General features: G+C 41.4%; 1 protein-coding gene across 1 annotated transcript in view; it reads right to left on the reverse strand.

Moving 5' to 3' along the window:
* kcnd1 (potassium voltage-gated channel, Shal-related subfamily, member 1) overlaps positions 1 to 20,127 on the reverse strand; it is a 35,214-nt gene that overhangs the window by 7,395 nt on the left and 7,692 nt on the right. The window contains exons 2-7 of the mRNA XM_079557598.1: positions 16,613 to 17,108; positions 16,002 to 16,247; positions 15,052 to 15,297; positions 14,619 to 14,894; positions 14,094 to 14,339; positions 13,724 to 13,914 (exon numbers count right to left, since the gene is read on the reverse strand). Coding sequence (XP_079413724.1) covers positions 13,724 to 13,914; positions 14,094 to 14,339; positions 14,619 to 14,894; positions 15,052 to 15,297; positions 16,002 to 16,157 — 1,115 coding nt within the window. The 5' untranslated portion in view covers positions 16,158 to 16,247; positions 16,613 to 17,108. The remainder of the gene's footprint in view (positions 1 to 13,723; positions 13,915 to 14,093; positions 14,340 to 14,618; positions 14,895 to 15,051; positions 15,298 to 16,001; positions 16,248 to 16,612; positions 17,109 to 20,127) is intronic.

Below are 20,127 nucleotides of genomic sequence, written 5' to 3' on the forward strand. Positions count from 1 at the left end.
TGTATATAATGTGTAAAACTGACCACCCTGGTCTTGCATTTTGATGTAAAGTAAGTAACAATATATGTGTTATTTTTTGGAAATGTCCTGCCTTCACGGATCTCAGCAACAAGTCTCGTATCCTCCTGCACTGACAAATGAGACGGGCCTTTCCTGTGAACCAGCCTGTCAGGTCCAATCAGAAGGGAGGGGGAGGAGCTTGATCATTTGCTTCAAAAAATTCTGTTCCTTCTCTCCTCATTTAGCAAACGAAGAAGAGCTTTCTGGGTAAACAGGGGAATTTTTTGATTGCTTAATTTCAAATTTCATTCTATCTCTCTTTACTGTGCAAACTTAAAGGGGGGTATTATGCAAAATTGACTTTTTCAAGCTTTACATCATGTTATTATGTCATTCCCTCATTAAAAACATGCCTGAAGTGTTGCCTTGGCACATTCACGTATTTTTGAGTAATCTGTAAAAACTCTGATGGCGTCCATTTTAGGGATAGGTTTGCCTGAGTCCTCCTAGGAACGCCCCCACCTCCTGGAGACGCCTCTGAGCTTTTGTCACCAGCCGAGTAACCAACCACTGCTCCTCAGCAGAACCCCCTCCCCACTGATGCCACAGACAGCGTGTGGAGGGGGCGTGTCGGAAAGGGTCAGAGGTTCTTAAAGAGACAGAGGCCTATTTCAAGACATTCACTACAGCCATTTTGAGAAAGCAATTTTATACAAGGCAGTTATTCTAATTTACTGCATTTACAGACCAACAGAAGGTTTGGTCATCATTGTAGTGTGCTATAGACTGGTGCTATGTGATTGAAAAAAAGCATGACACCTCCTCTTTAAAGAGTTAAAGACTGATTTTGAGTCGCAGCATTTCAAAAAGTCCAAGGACTAGCCCCGCAAATATATGACTGTAACCATAGACCGGATCAAAACATCAGCATTCGAGTCTTAAGCAGCAGAAAATACCACATACAGAAACAACCTTCACACTAGGTCCAAGAAATATGACAATAAAAACATTATTAGCGTTTTCTTGTTTTGTCGAGTAACTGAAACTATTTGCATTTTCACCCAGTTCACGCTTTACTGCAAGTAAATCCACCTGTCACTCAGAGTCAGGAATCAGACTGATAGAACGAGTGGGCGGGGAAGTTGACGTGCAAAAAAAAGAACAGAAAAGCACTGAATCACAATAAACGAAATTAGCTTATTGCATTTGCCTTCATATTGTTCACCCTGCAAAGTGCAACGCAGACCATCCACTTCCACCTCGCGCTTGAGCTCAGTGATGTAGCCAAAACTGTGGCGTGTCTCAATGTAAATAACTTTAATGCGCGTCCATCTCTCCCCAGTCCGCGCCTCCTCTAATGCATCCGTCTAATAAAGCAGGAGTAACGCGATTACCGCATCGCTGAAGTACATATACAGCACACCAGCGGCGCGGCAGAGTACAGGGCAGGGCATGTAGACCTAATGTAGACGGCTTAGATCCGCTTCAGTGGATCGCACGGATCAGTTTGACACTCAGATAAAAGGGACGCAAGAGCGAATAGGAATAAGCCGTTTTAAATAATCAATGAACGACAGAAGAGAATACACGCAGTGGCCTCGGAGAGATATTAGAAACAACAGAAATATGACAACAAATGGCTAAGGTGGCAAACCTACTTACTGAGGGTTTAGACACATATACTAATCAGTGTATAGACTTAAGACTTAAGAGTTACAGTAAGTTCTCTTCTTTGGTTACATAATCCTTTTACATCAATCTGAATGGGCACCATAGAAACACTCTATCGATGGCCTATATCGGTACTTTCATGTATACGCATTTGCAGAGCCTAAGGCCACAGATACAGGCTTCTCTTAAACCACCATTCGAAAGAGGGGGGAGAGAAAGCTTTGAGTTTGAGCCCCCAAGGCCTCCATACATGTGTTTGACCCCCTGACCCCGAGGTTCACGCTCCAGTGGCCATCTTGGAACATACAATAAAAACATCTATATATAACCATAAAGAATAAGAGAGCTGATGTAACTGGCTGTGAGTGTGTGAGGGAAGAAGAAAACAGGACTAAACCAGGACAAAACCAAAGACTATAATTAAACCAGGAGTAAAAGAGGTCTGGGAGGGTGAGCGCACTTCCACGGGAATCCAACCCACAGCCCGAGAGTCGGTAAAACCACTCTGTGAAAAAACCTATCCAGAGACGACGGTGATATTTCAGGTTCTCAAATCTGCTTATGCTAATCAGGAGTGTGGTCACGTGATGGCCTCATTTGCAAAGAGGACGGGAAATGGAGATGTGATAATTCCACTTGGTGAGGGACCATTCACGGAGCCGGATTGAGGATTTAGACGAAGTCCCGATCAGGCTCACAACAGAACTGAATATTCCCTGCACTGAGATTGGGCAGTAACAGTAAATCAAATATGCCAGAGATGAATGTAGACTTAGACATGCAGCACTTCATTGATTGTTTTACATTCCTATTTCGGTTAAACTTGTAATACAGAGCATACTTCTAACCATAATCTATAACTTACTTGGTTGTATGTTGTATGTCAAACTTTTACCTTTGCTAAAGCTAACATTACGGCTTTTTGATGAGAATTTTAAACACAAATTTATTTTTATTTGGCATTATTTATACAGTATCATCATACTAAATTTGGGGTAATCTACACTCTATACAAGATTCAGAAAGATTCGGTCCTCCAACATAGCACCTCTGGTCCCCAAGCGGATTTTGAAAAATATTATTACACACATTCATGATCAAATACTAGTCTTTTTTCTTTCCCTTTCCCTGTTAATCTTAAGTGAATGACTATGGACAGATAGTTTCTATTTCTACATGGTTATACGGAGCTTGTACATTTGGGTATAGTTGGTATAGCAGGGCTGAGCGATATTATATATATTTTTGTAGGATCAGAACAAAAGAGAGATGTGCCTTGGTATAACTCTTATGTACCATATGGTGTATTTATTTATTTACGACTGTAAATGATAAATCCTTTATTTTCATTTTTTGGTAACTGTAAATGATGAAATTCTTTGACATTTTGTACGATCATAAACGATTTATATCAATATGTAAGCACAGACTCATGCATCGGTTTCTTGCATGAGTCTAGCGGAAAGTTTATGTGAAGATTACTTGAATGAGAGATAAGGGGTAGGTTTACTATAAGTTCTTGAACTTCTTCCTACTCCTTTTGAGCACAAAGTCTTGTTTTGTATTTTTTTCTTTCTGTTAAATGTTGACATACTTTTTTCTGCTCAAATGAATAAATAAATGAAATGAAATGAAATACCTGTAAAGTCATCTAAAAATGATGAAAATACTGAAAACACCTTTTGATTTTCCTACGTGACACCCTACAAACCATCAGCACTGGGATTTGAAGACAGTGGTGCTTTGCTTTGGGCCATGAGTGCCTATCCTTGACTGAGGACTCCCCTAGTTCCCCTTTAGTATTGGTTATGTATGAAATTAATCTGGCCAAAGTGGCAAGTGAACCGTCAAGCCATGTTTTTCTTAATTGTGCATATACCATCATCTAAGCCAGTCATTAATCCATTGTAAATCATTCCGATCTGTCCATTTTCTTTTTATCTACTGCCTTCATTAGTGCCCTTCCTATTACAATCAAACCGAGGCTGCGGAGACGGACTTTGTCAAGGGGTTTTGCAGATGGAGTAGTATTTCTGATTCTGTCTCATTTCAGAGGCCATTATTATCTCATCAGTTCCTCCGGAGCGGGACAGGAGGAAGACAGGAGGAAGAGGAGGAGGACAAGAGCTGAAACTGAGCCAGAAAAATAAGTTGAAGAAGAGGAGACGAGAGACAGGAAGTGGACGAGGGAGAGAGGCGTGAGTCTGCAAAATATCAGCTACACAATGTGATCAAAACCAGGACCAAAACCAGGGCTGTGCAAAACGAGTCCGATCAATAATAACAAAATTAGACATAAAACGCAGGGAAATCAGCTCTACAGGAATGAACCGCAGCAACGGAGCTACTGTAGCAGGACTTAACGTGGACTAAAAATATCAAAACCAGGATTGAACGTGGAATAAACCAAGTCTAAACCAGTAGTAAAAAGATCTGAACCAGGACTTGGCTGGTCCGGTCTCAAAGGGAAACTCCTGTGTCTGTGTGAGTTTAAATAAAGAACAGTCACATGACTCGGAGCGCCTTTATTAAAATTTCATGTGAACATTATGTCACTGCAGCAGGGAGCGGAGGACGCCCCAAACTCCTCCGGCCCACTCACTTTCATCTGCATAGTGCAATATCACAACAGCAGTGGCCTTGGAGGGATTTGCAGATTCAACATTTAAACGATTAAAGGAGCAAATGGACCGTCCCAGGACATCCACGGCGCTTCTTCTGTGAGGAGCAACTTTCAACAAACATCAGCTGCATGGGGAGAAAGGAATCTGAGGGGACAGGTCCACATAAAACGCTCAACAAACCTGACAATATCAAAGAAAGGAGATCAACTCCTTTCCTTAGGTCTGGGCCAACTTTGAATACACATACTACTTTGATACTATCAGTCAAATATTACTCCAATAAAGGCAAACGTATTTATGGTATTAAAAGTAGAAAGTACAAATCCATTTAAATAGCAGCATCTAAAACACAAAAAACGTCTTTCTTAGTACACCTGCACAGTGCCACCTGCTGTTCTTTTTGGAAATGCACTGAAGTAAACAATGTTTATAGATTAAACTTATTTATCACACACAAATAAAGTCAAGTCTAAATTGGGTCCATATGGATGTTTGTTCACAGCAAATTGTTCAGTAGAAGCGAAAAACGTCAGCCAAAGCTAGCGTTAGCATGTAGCATGAGGCTAACATGAAGCATCATGTTATAATTCTCTGTTATTTATGTATTTATGGGCTGTTAAACCACGTTGATCCTCTCCATGTTTTGTATCTTTATTGAGTTGAAAACGTTTTTGATAATACAGCATTTGTTAAAGTAGTTTAGGAGTAATTATAGAAAGTTTTGATTTTTCTCTTCTTTGTTTTCCCCGCTCAACTCCAGAGAAGCCGTCCCGTCTGAATCAAACAGTAGCAACTTCTCAAGCACTCAAGTAAAGTACAGATCCTCTAGAATTCTACTTTTTTTTAAATTTATTTTATTATTTTATTTTATTTGAATTGGGACAGTGCACATTAATCCACATGTGCTTTTTCAACATGTAAATGTGCCAGAGTTAGCCATGTAGGCTCATTTTCAGCCATAGTTCCATGGTTCTTAAATAAAATTACTACTGTTTCTGGCTACTCATTGAAGTCTGTTGAAGGTAAACGTAAATTTATGTCAAGTCTAAACTCCCCTTTCTTGCCTCATGTCCTTGTGGATGGTTCATAACAAAACAGAGCATGAAAGTGGGCGGGACCAATGGAAGATAGCGCCTGATGTGATTGGGGAAGACAGAAAACCATTACTGAGTGCTCAGCCAATCGAATCAAACGATCTGTGTCTGCCTCAGGGAAGTCAGCCAATCACAAACGCACCCTGGATAATGGACTTCAGGATCAGATAGGACCCAAGGACGAGAGGAGGGGATGGAAGAAACATGAGGAGAAGAGAAGGCAAGGGGAGAGAGGGCTACAAGAGGACAAGCGAGGGGGGAGAGGTGAACCAAGTGGAGAGCTCCAAATGTGAACTACGGTAGAACAAGACTAGTATGAAGCTTTGAGATATGTGTGTGTGTACTTTTGTCTGTAATTTTCACACATGGATCACCTGCTATAGAGTCCAGATCTTAACCCCAGGGAGAATCTTTGGGATGTGCTGGAGAAGGCTTTGCGCAGTGGTCACACACTCCCATCATCAATACAAGATCTTTGTGAAAAAATGAGTGTGACAAAAACTTAACAAAAGAGCCACAAAAGAGTAACGGAAAAAAGTCATAGAGAGATGAAAAAGTGGCAGAAATGTGAGGAAAACGCATTTACAAAAAAACAATACAAGCAATCGTTGTTATTGTTTACTTCCGCAATTTTCGCCGGATGTTTTGGTGAATGGTAGGCAACAGCTGATGCATACAGGCCTCTAACTCGGTTTTATAAAATGATAGATCTGTTACGGCGCAAGAGAAGCAATGCACTGTTTATGGACATTGTTTTTTGCGGATTATAGGATTTTAATCAAATGTTTATCAAATATGAAAATGTAAAATGCCTACCACGGCCAACGGATGTGACGACATCGCGATCGCTCGTATTAGAAAAACGTTTTTAAAAGTACCGACAATACAGCAACAAACGCGAGGGAAGTTATCCGTTTAGATGAGTTTTGTAGATATGGATAAAGCAGTCAATGAAACAATGCCTTAGCTGTAATCAAAAGTGAAGGCTGTCCAATGTATATTAGCGTATGTGACCTTTTTTTTTGTGCCAATTTGTTTTTGGTCAGGCAGGGTAGTACCTGAATCATAGTTTTGTCACCTATGCTGTATTATTCATTATTTAGAACAACGACTCTCAAACTGTGTACCAATGAGGAGTACCAAATCTCCTCATTTGGTACTCAGGATCATCTGCAAATTTAGATTTGACTTCTATCATGCTATCATTTCTTCTATGTTTGAGTAATAATAAGGTGATTTCCTAGTTTAGATATGTTTTACACTCAGTCTAGACATTATTTAGTCCATTCCAGTCCTGATTTGATCCTGACCAAGGCCTGGCAGTACTAGAAAGGTGATATATGAGTTGGTAGCTGGTGTGAAGAGTTTGAACAAACAATAAAACAGAGTAAGACTTTGATGTGTTGTTGTTTTTTGATAATAATAATAATTTTGGTACCATTTCTTTTCTTTTTTTATTCTTTTTTGGTTCGGTATCCTCCCCGACACATGTAGCTACCGACTATCAGCGCTTAAACCACCATCACAGCTTATATGCTCTTGTATCTGTTGACTTAGTGTTGTTAACAGCTGTGCCCGCGGCAAACAGACATGTTCAGTGGACAGTGAGAATGGTATAAATAATAGATAGAAATATCAGAGTTTCGGTGCGGATCCTGTGAACTGAGTGAAACCAGACCTGACCGGATTCATCCAAATATAACCCCTGTAACGGGAGTGGCTTGTGTGTTTTTACGGTTTCTGCCGTTTTTATCGCTCTAAAAATACACCGGCATCATGAGACGCCGACTCAAAAATAGAAGCTCATTCGGATTTGGTCAAGTTTAATCCGCTTCAATCTAAGCCTAGACTAAACCAGGTCTAAACAGGGCTAAAACAGGACTAAAAGCGACACTGCAGGGTGGAGCGGGTTCGGATTGAGTCCAGAGTAAAAACATGGAAGAGCCATTTCTCTTTTGCAAATTTCATCGACTTTTCATCAATAAAACACGAGCCGCGTCAAGGAGGGAGGAGATTAGGGGACGGGGTTTGTAGGAGGGAGGAGACGCGATGAGGAGGTAATAGAGGGGAAGTGAGAGGGAGTGAGAAAGAGGAGGAGAGAGGAGGACACAAGGGAAAGGTCTCAAATACTGCGAGCAAAGTCGCCACAGAATGAAAGTTCAGTAAGGATTACCAAAAAGGACAAAAGACGCAACAGTAGAGATCAAATGTTGGAGATAGAACAAAGTGCAAAACTGCTGAGCGGACGAAAAGAAGTGTGAAGGAGACAGGGAGGAAAGGACAAGGAAAGGAATGGGGTAAGAAGAGATCCTGAAAGGTGAGAGCAGACTGGAATTAGTAGAAAGAGCTGTTTCAGTGTCTAATTTGAACCTGAAAAGAGGAAGAAGAGGAGGAACTGCGTAGGTTGTACAGAGTCTGCAGTAGGAGAGAGGAGTAAGAAGAGAGGAGAGCATGAGTGAAGGTTGCAGCGTGCCCTGCAGACCGTCCTGGAGCGAAGAAAAACAAGCTCAGATCAAACCCAGTCGATCGCCCTTCACCAGAGCAACCTCGCGCTCCCTCTCTCCCCTTTTTCTCCTCTGAAATCTCTCACCTCACACTGTGCAAACTCACTACTACTGTAAACTCTCCACTGTCCAAACAACTTCACTCCGAGCTACTTTATTTCCGCAAACCCATTCAAACGGGAAACATAGAAGCAGATCTTTGGGGTAAAATCGAACCGAAACCCCAGATTTCCCATCCAAAGCATAGAAAAGTTTCTCTCAGATGTCCGTGTCTCAATGTTGAAGCAGGACCCAAGTGTTATTTGGGTCCAACATTAGCGGCGTCTCGTATTTCTGATCGATCCAAGTATTTTTACCCTTAATTTTGGAGGTCAGCGGGATGGGTTACACCACAGTACAGAAATAGTACACACGGATATTACACACATAGTACAATCTGTCCACAACTCCACTCCACAGTTTGAATAAAAAATGTAAATAAATTCTGGTTAACGTTTTAGCGAAACATGGGGGCAACATTCAGGAACTTTTGCTGAGCCACGCCCCCTTTGGCCGAAACAAGGGTTAAAAATGACATTGGTGTGTATGTTCTGAGGATGAAATATTCCAAGCCAGTGTCAGAACCACAGGGAAAATATCCTTTCTTGACTTCTCAACTCACTGTCAGAAAACGATTGGAAGATTTTTTTATTTTTTTGTGGGAAATTATATGAGCGGGTTTATCAATAGCTACGTTAGCATTAGCAGCTACTAGGTTAGCTGCTGAATCAACCATCTACCATTTAAAACTACATTGTAGGCTGTATGATTTTAATTTAATGATTATATAAAAGGGACAGACTAAAAGCTGAAGCTACAACGACATTATAAAGCAACCAGCGGAAAAGTTACACAAGCAAACGTCGCTGAAAAGTCATGATTCAGCTGCTCAGTTTAAAAACGTTGACCGTCTTCTCTGTGAATTGTCTGAAGCAACAGGTCACTTCCATGGCTTCCTTTTCACATTCGATAAATAAATGAAACAAATAATATGTTCACCTCTTGACAAAGGCTTGTTTGGAGCTGATACGCCTGGAAGAAAACCAGCATTATGTTTTAAAGATTATTAAAGGGGCTAGATGCAAGTTAGTCATTTTTATACTCACTACTGCCACCTCAGGTCTTATGCGTAACTGCAGCTTCTATATTAAGCTTGTGCATGACGGCACTTCGGACCGAGTTAACACCTTTTTGAGTGACAGTGCAGGATTTTAGAGGCAGTTGTGGTGAACAGCTCATTCTACACATTAGGACATGGCTGGAACATGGAGGGGGAGGAAAATACTTAGTTTTAACATTTTTAAACTACGTATAGTCCCTTTAAGATTCATCAGCCCAGCAAATGATGAATCTTTAGCTGGGCTGCATTTGAAAAAGCTTTTTAAATGCAAATAGATAATTATGATGTGGGATGAGTGCCTTGTTTTTTTGTTTTTCTTTCAAATAATGTGTTTGTTGTTTTTTCATAATGTAAATTAGACGTTCTCAGATGATCTTTCCTCATTAGTTTCAATGGACGAGAGCTGCTGTTCACCCAAAAAGGGTGAAAGGGTAAACCTTTGGCGCCACTGATGTGACGTAGAGGTTCCCATCTATAACTGGACCATAGATCTACATAATAGAACAGCACCCATGTGATGTGGCACAAACACATTCATGCAGCCAAAGTTGGTGAAGTACCTTAATGAAGAACCCAACAATGTTAAAGGGACACTTTGTAACATTTTGGTCTATAATGTTGACGTCAATACAAAAAATGTTCCTAATGACCAGCTCTACACAAAAAGGTCTATTACTGCAGTGGGTAATCAAAGAATGGATTTGGATGAGGACCTAACCTGTTCAAATCTTATATTCTGCTGACTTTAGTCGACATCGCCATGGAGACGAGCTTGAGACGTACCCACTCCCAGTAAAGTTACAGTCATGTCTGAGCCGCTCATGGCAAAAGCTCATGTTTGTTTGTACATTTATGAGGTATTTTTCAATGATGAAAATATGTGTCATGAAATAAATGCTTGTATTTCTATTTTATTTATTTGGGTAAAATTCTACGCGGTGTGGCTTTAAGCTAGGGATGCAAGAACAATACTCCTTTATTATAAATTAAAATTCAAGATGCCTGGATACACTCATCGCTCTGACCAGTGAGCAAACTTTATGAATTTATGAATGAAGCCTTGTCCACGTACAAACCATCCTAACTCGTTTAGTGCTATTACTGTCAAAGTCACACCAACGTGACCACACCCTGCACTTCCTCCTGTATCACCTCATTTCCTGTTCGTGTGCGCTCACTTCCTGTGCCACCTGAGATCGCCGTTTTTTATTAATTCTTGGTGAATATTTCCCGGAGGAATGAGAAGAAGTTTATTTGAGCGTTTTTATGAGAAACAGTCCAGACTCCGTGGAGAACAGGGGACATAATGAGTTTTATCAGCAGCGAGCACCATATGTTCCACTCTTATCGAACCAAAGACGAATGGACATTTTTAATTATTTCTTTGGTTGAAAAATACTGGAGCGTTGTTGATAATTTGCAGCACATTTCACGCAATAAAAGGGTTCTTTGATCTGAAGTGTTCAAGAGTGGCTTTTTTTTTTATCTTGAAAGTGTTGTTTTAGATCTTTTAACAACTCTTTATTTCACACAGGGATTAGCTTATTGAAATGTTGAAAAGGGCTTTGATTTTGTGATGTTATGACTTATGATTGTGCGTCATTATGTTTAATCAACATAAAAACGGTGTTCAAAAGTGATCGCGTAATAAATGAACATGCTCACGATTCTTCAAGTGCGTGAGGTGGGCATGTGGGAGCGAGGTGAAGGAGTTGGTGAAGGGTGTAGTGAGAGAAGGGGGGGAAGGTCCCGCAGAAAGGTTTTGGAGTTTGTGACTGTTGTACGTAGTGAAGGATGTAGGGGTAGGTCCCATGTGAAGGAGTAGTGAGTCTGCAGTGAGTGAATAATAGATGGACTTTGTGTCTCCTTCAGTGAGCACAGAGTTCAGCTGCACCAGAGCTCGCACAGGACGCACGGGGGCGGGGCCACGGGCCAAAACGCACTTTTAAACACGAGGGTCACAGCACGGAAACAAACTAGCCAACAAAAGGAGCGGCCCGTATCGTCACTGGTAATCCGCCCTGGACTAATGTTTCACTGTACAACAGCAAACACCTGCACTATGATCACGAACTTCGTAATTGTTCAGTTTAGCCCCAGTCTGGCTCTTCTCTATGTCCCGAAAACCAAGACTGATCTGGGGGATCATCAGGTCAACTCTGTGCAGTTCACAGTCGGTTCCTGCCTGGTCCGGATGAAGTGCAAGATTCAGAACGTCTTGTCCCGACTGGATTAAACTGGGACACAGAAGCAGGTACAGGTTTGACTAACAGCAGGAGGTATTCAAGAGCCCTGCGGCGCTACACCAGTCCAGCCCAATCCAGGACTAAAAAAGAACTGAACTAGTGTTTGACATGGGCTTTATTGTCCACTTTCAGTTCCCGTATTTTTAACAACAAGAAGTTATTCATTCCAAAATAAAAGCAGTAACAGACTTCAAACACTAAACATGATGGACAACAATGTATTTTTTTGCCCATGTAATTTTGTAATTTCAATTTATGACAGATTTGCATATACAAGGATAAATGAATGGTGTTTCGATTTATTGATTTTAGAGTAGTTTCTATTATCCATTATCAGGTTGAATTTTAGGCATTGGCTAATACGGCTAATGGGGAAACAGATTTCAAACGCATGTATGTCGTGATGGAGGCAGCTCTGTCCTCTCCCTGTGCCTTCGGTCGGTCCTGTCTGTCCTGTTTTCATCTCGTTGGTTATTGCTCTGCGTCGCAGCTGTTTGTTTAATACACTGTCAGACTAATAAAGACCTCTGACTGAAACACGAGCAGCTCACCACAGTTTTTACCTCCACTGCGTTGTCAGTCATTAATTACATTCAAATCAAGGGAATCATTTGACTGTAATTATCATCACTATTTGGCTAAAATCAACAATTTCTTAAAATCCTTAAGTCTAAATCCACAAAAATGAATCCTGCACATTTAAGTTCAAGAGTCAGCCAGTCTTTTTTTTCTTTTTCTTGATTGGTCCAGTGCTTGGCAGAGCTCAATACTTCATAAATACAGTTTATTAAAATGAGCAACCTCAATAATCCAGACTGTACGACATGAATGGTCCCCACACAAAGATGTAGATGGCTCAACCTGGCATAGTTAAGTCTTATGTTTAAGATATTTAATAATTGTAATAATTGATCAGAACAATAATCATATCTTCTGTGTTTTAGTACAAAGTCATTGCACTGACAGAGTAACATGGTGACGAGTGTAGCCCTGGTTTACAGTGTTAGGTCCTGAGTGCAGAGTCTGTAGAACACTTCAGCTTCTCATTATTTATAAACAGCAGCCATTTCCTCCTCTACCCTCTGCACAGACCAGGACTGACACAGACTGTGGAGGGGAGTTTTTCAAAATGAGGACCGTATTCAGTAATTATCCTAATGCTCTTATCAGTGTCCACTTCTCCGTCACACTGCGGTGTTGGAGAGACACTTTAGTGCGTTGCCCTATAGCTGGCATTTTCCACCAAACACACAGGCACACTGTGAAAACATTCATGGGCTGATCAGAAACTCAACAAACCGATGCAACACCAGTGACGAGGATCAAGACTGATCAAATTTAGAGAAATGTATGTGTTTATTGCCTTTAGACATGTGATTGATATTTTAAAATCTCAAGTTCACTGTGAACAAACAGACCATGTCCAAGAGCATTAAAGGCATACTTTGTAACATTTAGGACTACACTGTTCCCATCAATACTAAACATGCTCCTTATGACCAGCTCGACACAGACAATGCTATTTCTGCAGTGGGTAATCAAAGAATGGATTTGGATGAAAATCTAACCTATTCAAATCCTAAATTCTACTGACTTTACCAGTAAAGTTACAGACATGTCTTATGAGAGCTGAGCCGCTCACAGCAAAAGCACATGTTTGCTTGTCCATTTATAAGGTACTTTTCAATGATGAAAATAAATTAAATAAAAGCTTGTATTTCTATTTTATTTATTGAATAAAAGTCTACGCGGTGTGGCTTTAAAGGGTGATATTACAATGTTGTTCCCGCATCAAAAACATTCTTGGAGATGTGTTTTGAGCCATTCATGCATGTTTGAGTGATCTTTGAATCTTCCACTGCAACCATGCAAAGTGCCATGGCCTCTGCAATCGCCTGAGCAGCCCTGCCGCCGACAAATCCACATCCTGACACGTAAACGTCACATTTTGCAATAAACGTTGGCTGCTAATGTTCAGCATTAGAGCACAGAGGAAGGACAGACATTAGTGTAATATTCTGAGTAATAATGATGGTGGGAATATTGTGTGTAATGATGCGTGTGGGCGTTGGAAGCGTGTGAAAAACATGATAAAAACAGCACAAAGACACAGTTGTTTCCATGACGACGGCTAACATCTCCTAATGCACATGGACCGGCGGCGACACATTATAGAGTCTTTACGAGCATCAGCTTAACTACCGAAATGCTACAAATCTCCAGCTCTGGAAGCAGCAGAGAGTTCAAATAATAGTGTTTTGGTGACATTGAAACTTCTTCAGGACAACGGCTCAAAAAGGGAAACAAAACCGTAAAAAGTAGACCTCTCGGACAAAAATATACTCAAGAACAAACCACCTGAGCTTTGTCACTTAATCACTTTGTTCAAAGACCTTTCGGGGATGTAAACGGAGGAGTTACTGACCCGAGCGTAGTCATGGTGACGATGGTGTACCAGAAGGACGCAGGGATGGAGGTGAAGTCTGAGCCCTTGGTGCCCTTCTCAGCGTAGAACATGACGGTGGCGAAGATGATGATGGCCATGGTGAGGGAGAAGAGCAGGAAGCCCAGCTCTGACGCACAGCTCTTGAGGGTGTAGCCCAGGATCCTCAGACCCTGCCAGGACATAGATATATGAGATTACACAAACATTTAACATGATTCATATACATGTACATAACAAGACCTTTTATCTCTCTTGTAAAATAAGCACATACCAATGCAGCAATCTTTCCAGAACGGCAAAAAAGTAACAAACATAATATGAGTCTAAAATGACAGATTGAAGCAGATACCTGCGAGTGCCGCGAGAACTTAAATATCCGGAACACTCGAAACACCCTGAGCGTGACGAAGGCTCCGCTCACGTCCTCGTTCTCCGGCATCACCAGACCAATGTAGTACGGCATGATGGCCACCACATCGATCACCGACATCACAGACCGCATGAACTTACAGCGGCTCGGCGCGGCAAACAGGCGCATCAGGTACTCGAAGGTGAAGATCAGCACACAGGCCGTGTCCATGCAGAAGAACGCTACCTGATGGATGAATGGAATGAATGGAAAGAGCCACATTTATATCACAGTCTTCAAGATGGCCCCACAGCATGAATGCTCTACTGTTGAACTGCAGCTGTGGTTGTGGCCTTGACAATCTTATGTATAGGAAGATAATGGGAGCCAATCACCCAGTCACTATACAAGCTCTCCAACACTCACACCTCAGTGTATCAGCACTCACTGGGCAGAACCGCAGGTCTCATTGTTTGTTGCAAGGATTGAACTGCCAACTTTCAGGTTAGGGGGTGAGTGACTTACCTGGTACTTCTCTCCACAAGGCAGGTCCTTCACGCTGCCTTTGATCGGCCGGCACGGCACCGTCTCCACAATGTTGGCTATAACGGACACGGCGATGAAGAAGCCAGTGACATAGTAGAAGACCAGGGCCATGGTGGAGGTGTGCGGGTTCTCGAAGGCCCTCCATAGCCGCTCGCGGGAGGTACTGTCGGGGGGCAGAGGGGCGTCCCCGCCTTCCGTCGCCTCTGTGTCCTCTGCCAAACGCTCCTGGTTCTCCTTCTTACGATCTCTGTACTCCTACATCCATTCAAGGAAAGCTTGTATTGAAATTACAATTAAACACGGAAAACTACCCTGACAAGATAATAATCTAAATATCACACCAGTCTTTCATTTTGAAATATGATTAAAAAACGTTGAAAGAGATATAGAAAAGCTTGTATGCCCCCCATACCTCCATGCAGCAGTCCCCGATGATCTCCGGTACGATTCCGTAGAAGGCCAGCTCCTCGTCGAAGGCCTGGATGCACTCGTGCCGAGGATAGTGCAGCTTTCCTGTTCGGTAAAAGTTCAGAATGTGCCGGAACATCTCCGGATCTCGATCAAAGAAAAACTCCTGCGTTTCCTCATTAAAGAAAAACTCCTTCTCCGAAGACCCCAAAAGAGTGTCAGGATACCGGTCCAAGGTGTTCTTCCAGGTCTGAGGACAGAGATCTGGGTTAGACCAGTGGGACAACTGAGTCAATCTTTAAATTTGGTTTAGTCCAGATTCAGTGCACTCTTTGTGGAAATTATATCTGGGGTTTGAAGCAGAACTAAGAAACTCATGCCCCTAGAGGCCATAAGCGCCACTGCAGGTGTTGTAGCATGTTTAGATTTTTTACTCCATTGTCCGTGAGAGTAAATACTACGCTGGCAGAAAAGACAAAGGGAGAGAGGGATATTGTACATCTAGTTGCACAATGGAGATAATTTTTTTCCGCATCTAGCTTTTCCCACTAGCCTGACAGCTTCTTCTTCGTGATTCTATCCCTGCCTCCGACCCAAAGGCAGGGAAGTTGCAATTGTGGTTTTCTGGCCAGAGACATCACTTGTATTACCCCCAGAGGGACAACGGAAAAAATGTATGGCATGTATCGTATGTATCGTGTAACAAGTTAGTTCTTTTTTAACTTAGTTTAGTGTCTATTTACAAGTAACATTGTGCAACTTTTTTAAATTCCAAGTTTAGCCACGTTTTAATCACAGGTTTAGCCCTGGTTTATTTAGCTCTATAGTCTTGAAGACAAAAATAACTTCAGCGATTATTTGAATTATTGAAGCTTGTTATATATGACTTATATCTGAGACGAGGAGAGAATTTAGCGCCATGTGACTTGTGCGAAACTATTACAAACTCTTTACCTGGAAGCGTACGCCGCTGACGTTGACGTATAGGATCTCGTCGGACTTGGAGGATTTGTCTAGAGGAGGTTTGGGCATGGACTTCTTGGCCAGCGGCAGCCAGCCCACAGCAGCCGCCCGAGCGAAGGGCAGCCACGTGGCTACTCCAGCCGCCATCACTGCTCTGGAGAGGCGCAGACGGCGAGAGAACCAGAGCAGGGGAGGGGGGTCCGAGGGTGAGGGTTTAGGAGCTTGGACTGGTCATGTCTGCAACAAAACACCACAGGATCAGAAGCGAGGTACATTTGTGTTTTGAAAAAAGCGTGACCAGCAGGCAGTGTAATGGACTGGACAATTTGGCCCAGGGTGCAAGTGTAATCAATGTTTACTTCTACAGCGCATTACGGCAACCAGAGCCGGCCAAAGTGCTGTACATTATTTGAGGTCAAACTATCAATACATGGGGAGAGTTCCTTAACGCTTGCTTCATCTGCGAACAAGCACGAAACAAGCAGAAGAACAAGGCACGAAACACAAAAGAACTTATTAAAACACAATAGAACTTTTAACGCAAGGAGAAAATACCATCACTATTACAATCAACCAACAACAACACAGAGAGCAGTTTTTACCTGTTAAATGTGAATCCACTTTGTCATAGACAGCTCTGTTTTTCCTTCAGTCCTTTTTGAGAATGCAACAACTTCTGCATCTTCACCTTTTAAAAATACCATAGGTTTATGTCTTTCACGTTTCAGATTTAGTCCTTGTTTTAGGCGGGAAATCCATCAAAAACGTTTGCACTTCTTGGATCCCAGGTCTTTTCCCCCCGCGTTACTCTTTCAAAATAAAAGCCCAAACTCCATCGCGTCCGTAATTTCAAGCTTCTGTGTTTTTTTTTTTCTTTTGAAAGTTGCTCCGTTATCTTACTTCCGTCCCCGTCGATATCTTCGTAGCATCTTCCATTGTACACTTGGGAATCCTTCCTTACTCTCTTCACTTGTCTCCTATACCTCCTCCCTTCTTTCCTCCCCTAATCCCGAGTGTCCTTGTCCTCCCGTCGGGTCCTCAGTCCTCAGCCGGTGTATGTTTACTGCGGCACACGCTCATGTCCATTTAGGGTCGTTCCTGTCAAACAAATACAGGACAGTTAGACTCAACAGAAAAGGAGCAAGGAAGCATAGGAGAGGAGACAACGAAAGAGGGAAAAGTTATGGAGGGCGTATTCAAGAATCATGAGCTTTTACAAAATCATGGGTCATTCAGGAAAAAGCATTAGCTAATTATGAACTTTCCACTCAGAATCTTGGATCGCGCAGGGCCTATATCACTCAATGAATAAGAAAATGACAAAGGAACCTCCTGACAAAAACGCTCTGAGGTTAAATTCACCTGTGCGTGCACGCCTTCAGACCGTGGAGGTCCCGAGAATCTCTGAGAGAACAGAAGAGTCGGAGGTGGGGGAGTGTTTGGTAAACCCTCTGTAGATTCTGAATAATTTATTTATTCTTTTCACTTCTGCCTGTGTCAGCGCCGCCATGTTCAGGACCACGCTCACTTTACTGGAAAACAAACAGCCTGAAGCAGCAGCTCACTGACGCCCATTGACTGTTTACTATGGTCACATTCTTGGGCGAGACCAGTGTTTCTCATGTGATGAGTGATGACTGCTCCACCAACGAAGTACAAGCTCTGCTCACGTGCACAGGGACTTCCAGAAAACCATCCCAATCTTAACCTCTTAACCCTCGCTTTAACTCTTTCATAGCCTTTTTTATGTTTTCTTTTGTGGCGTTTTTATAACTTTGTCACTTTTTCTGTCACATTTTTGTTGTGTTTTTGTTGCTTTTTCATCCTCATTTGCATCTCGTTTTCATCGCTATTTTTCCAGGAAGCTTTTCGATTCGGGAAACGCCTGGATTCTGGGATAATAACTGGAGAAAGTTTGCTTGTGCAGGTGGGCGTTAAGAGGTTAAGCAGGTGTCCTCACATGCAACACAACAGACCACAAAATAAAAATAAGTCGACTACAACGCCAGCAACAACAAAGAGAACTGTTGCAAACAATTCAGCACAGTCTAGTAGTCCTACACCCAGCTCATCATGGGCTATTTACAAAGAGATTTATAGGCGTACAGTGGTTTCCCATCGTAGCTTAGGGTTGATTAAGTTGTCGTCTGTACTGGTTGTTTAAAATCGAGTTGTTTAGAATAGAAAGGTGAACTACTCTAAACAACTATGCATGAACTTTACACTATTTACAAAGACGTCGTCCTTCTCCATTTAGTTCATTTGTCATTCCAGACATTTAGACAAAATGTAGTCTGAATTTCTGCTTGACATTTCTCTTTATGAGTTTTCCTGACCTATAGTGCTGTGTCCTGGACAAGTGATCGTCATCATCATTTAGTTTATATATTACTTTATAGATATTAAATGTTGCACAGTGAGCTTCAGAATCTTGAACTGATAAAAGAGGATTTGAGGAAGCATTAAACTTCCCAATGATAGGATCAATAACATACCACTACAGTTTCCCACAATTTTTTTGGCAAATTTTGACAATATGCATGGACATGAAGATAAATACCTGTTTAGTATTTTGACAGTAGCAGCCAAAAAGGCGATAACAAGATGTTGGCTCCTTCCCGGGCCCCCTACGATGTCGGAGTGTATAAACATAGTGAATGAGATTTACATAATGGAATCTATTACATTTTCAATTCGCCTTAAAAAGGATACTTTTGTCAAATTATGGAGCAAATGGGTTAGATATATTCAGCCCTTACGACCAGATTTTGTCGAGGTTAGAATGTAGATCATTTTATTTTATTTATTTTATTTTTATCCCCCTTCTGCATTTTTTTGTTTTGTTTTTTTCTTCTTTAATATATATATAAATATATATATACTCTTATGACCATCTATGCATGCGGGTTATTTATCTCTCCCTACTTGTTCAGTGTTATTATTATTATTTTTTAATTATTGTTATTTATTTATTTTATTTTTTTTCCTTTACTTTTTGTGCAAAAAAGAAAAGAAAAGTGGATTATGTCTGGACATGTCTTATTGTTAACATATTGTTATGCCCCACTTTTTGAAAAATAAAGAATAAAAAAAAATAAAAAAAACTTCCCAATGATACAACATATATAATTTTGTTTGGTTAAATGATGCAAAGTTAGGAGAGCTTCAACAGGGGGTAGAATCTCAGCTACAACTATTCATTTTAATACAGTGCTGCTTTAGCTCCGGCTTTATCTGGTTAAGCACATTTACATTTTTTTATATGATTAGGCTTTTGGATTTGACTTGTTCCTGTTCAAAATCGTGCGTAGTCCTTGTTTAACCCTAGTGAATTAACTTCCCTTTTATCCCCCTCCCATTTAATATTCTTTATTCTCGCTAATCGTAAAAACTTTTGCATAAATAACGATTCGAAGGCGGGGATACTAAACTGTGATTGGTCAGTGGGGATCCCTGCTGACATCATGTGTTTCCGGGCGGATCCTGGGTCAGCGTTTCTGTGAGAGAGGGCTCTAATGCAGCTCTTTATGGATTTATAGGGATGGTATTATTATTATGATGGAGGAGAGAGAGCTGATCCTGAGTCAGTGTTTTCACTCCGACACACAGTTATGAACAGACCGAGAAACAGAGAGAGGGAACCCTCCCATAGTGTAGGAGCCATTCTGAACTTTGAAGTTTGGCCTGTGAATGGGTTTATGACATGAGTTTAGTTAGTTTGATATAAATGTTCAGAATTTAGCTGTTTTTACCCCCAAAAAAAACCTAGTTTGTGAAACAACCATGGCAATTTAAACAAAAGAAAAGTCTGATTGTGCTGATTCTGTGTGGAGTGGAGACTTACCCTCAGTTTTTAAAGGACTGTGCTTATTTTTATACTCATACTAGAGTGGAATCCATTTAGCCCCTTTGCAGGATATTGTGTTCGCAGACATGGAAAAAGAGCACTTGCAGAGCAAAAACCCGAAAGTACCAACAATGCTAAGAACAGTTCGCCTTGTGGATCATTATCGACCACCACTGGCATTTAAATCTTTTTTTTTTAATGGACAAAAAATAGGTAAAGAGACGTAGACAATGGAAAACGGCACCTTCAAAAAAGACTTCTGCTAACAGT

This window comes from Gobius niger (genome assembly GCF_951799975.1).
Source record: "Gobius niger genome assembly, chromosome: 6".
In the NCBI taxonomy this organism is placed as follows: domain Eukaryota; kingdom Metazoa; phylum Chordata; class Actinopteri; order Gobiiformes; family Gobiidae; genus Gobius; species Gobius niger.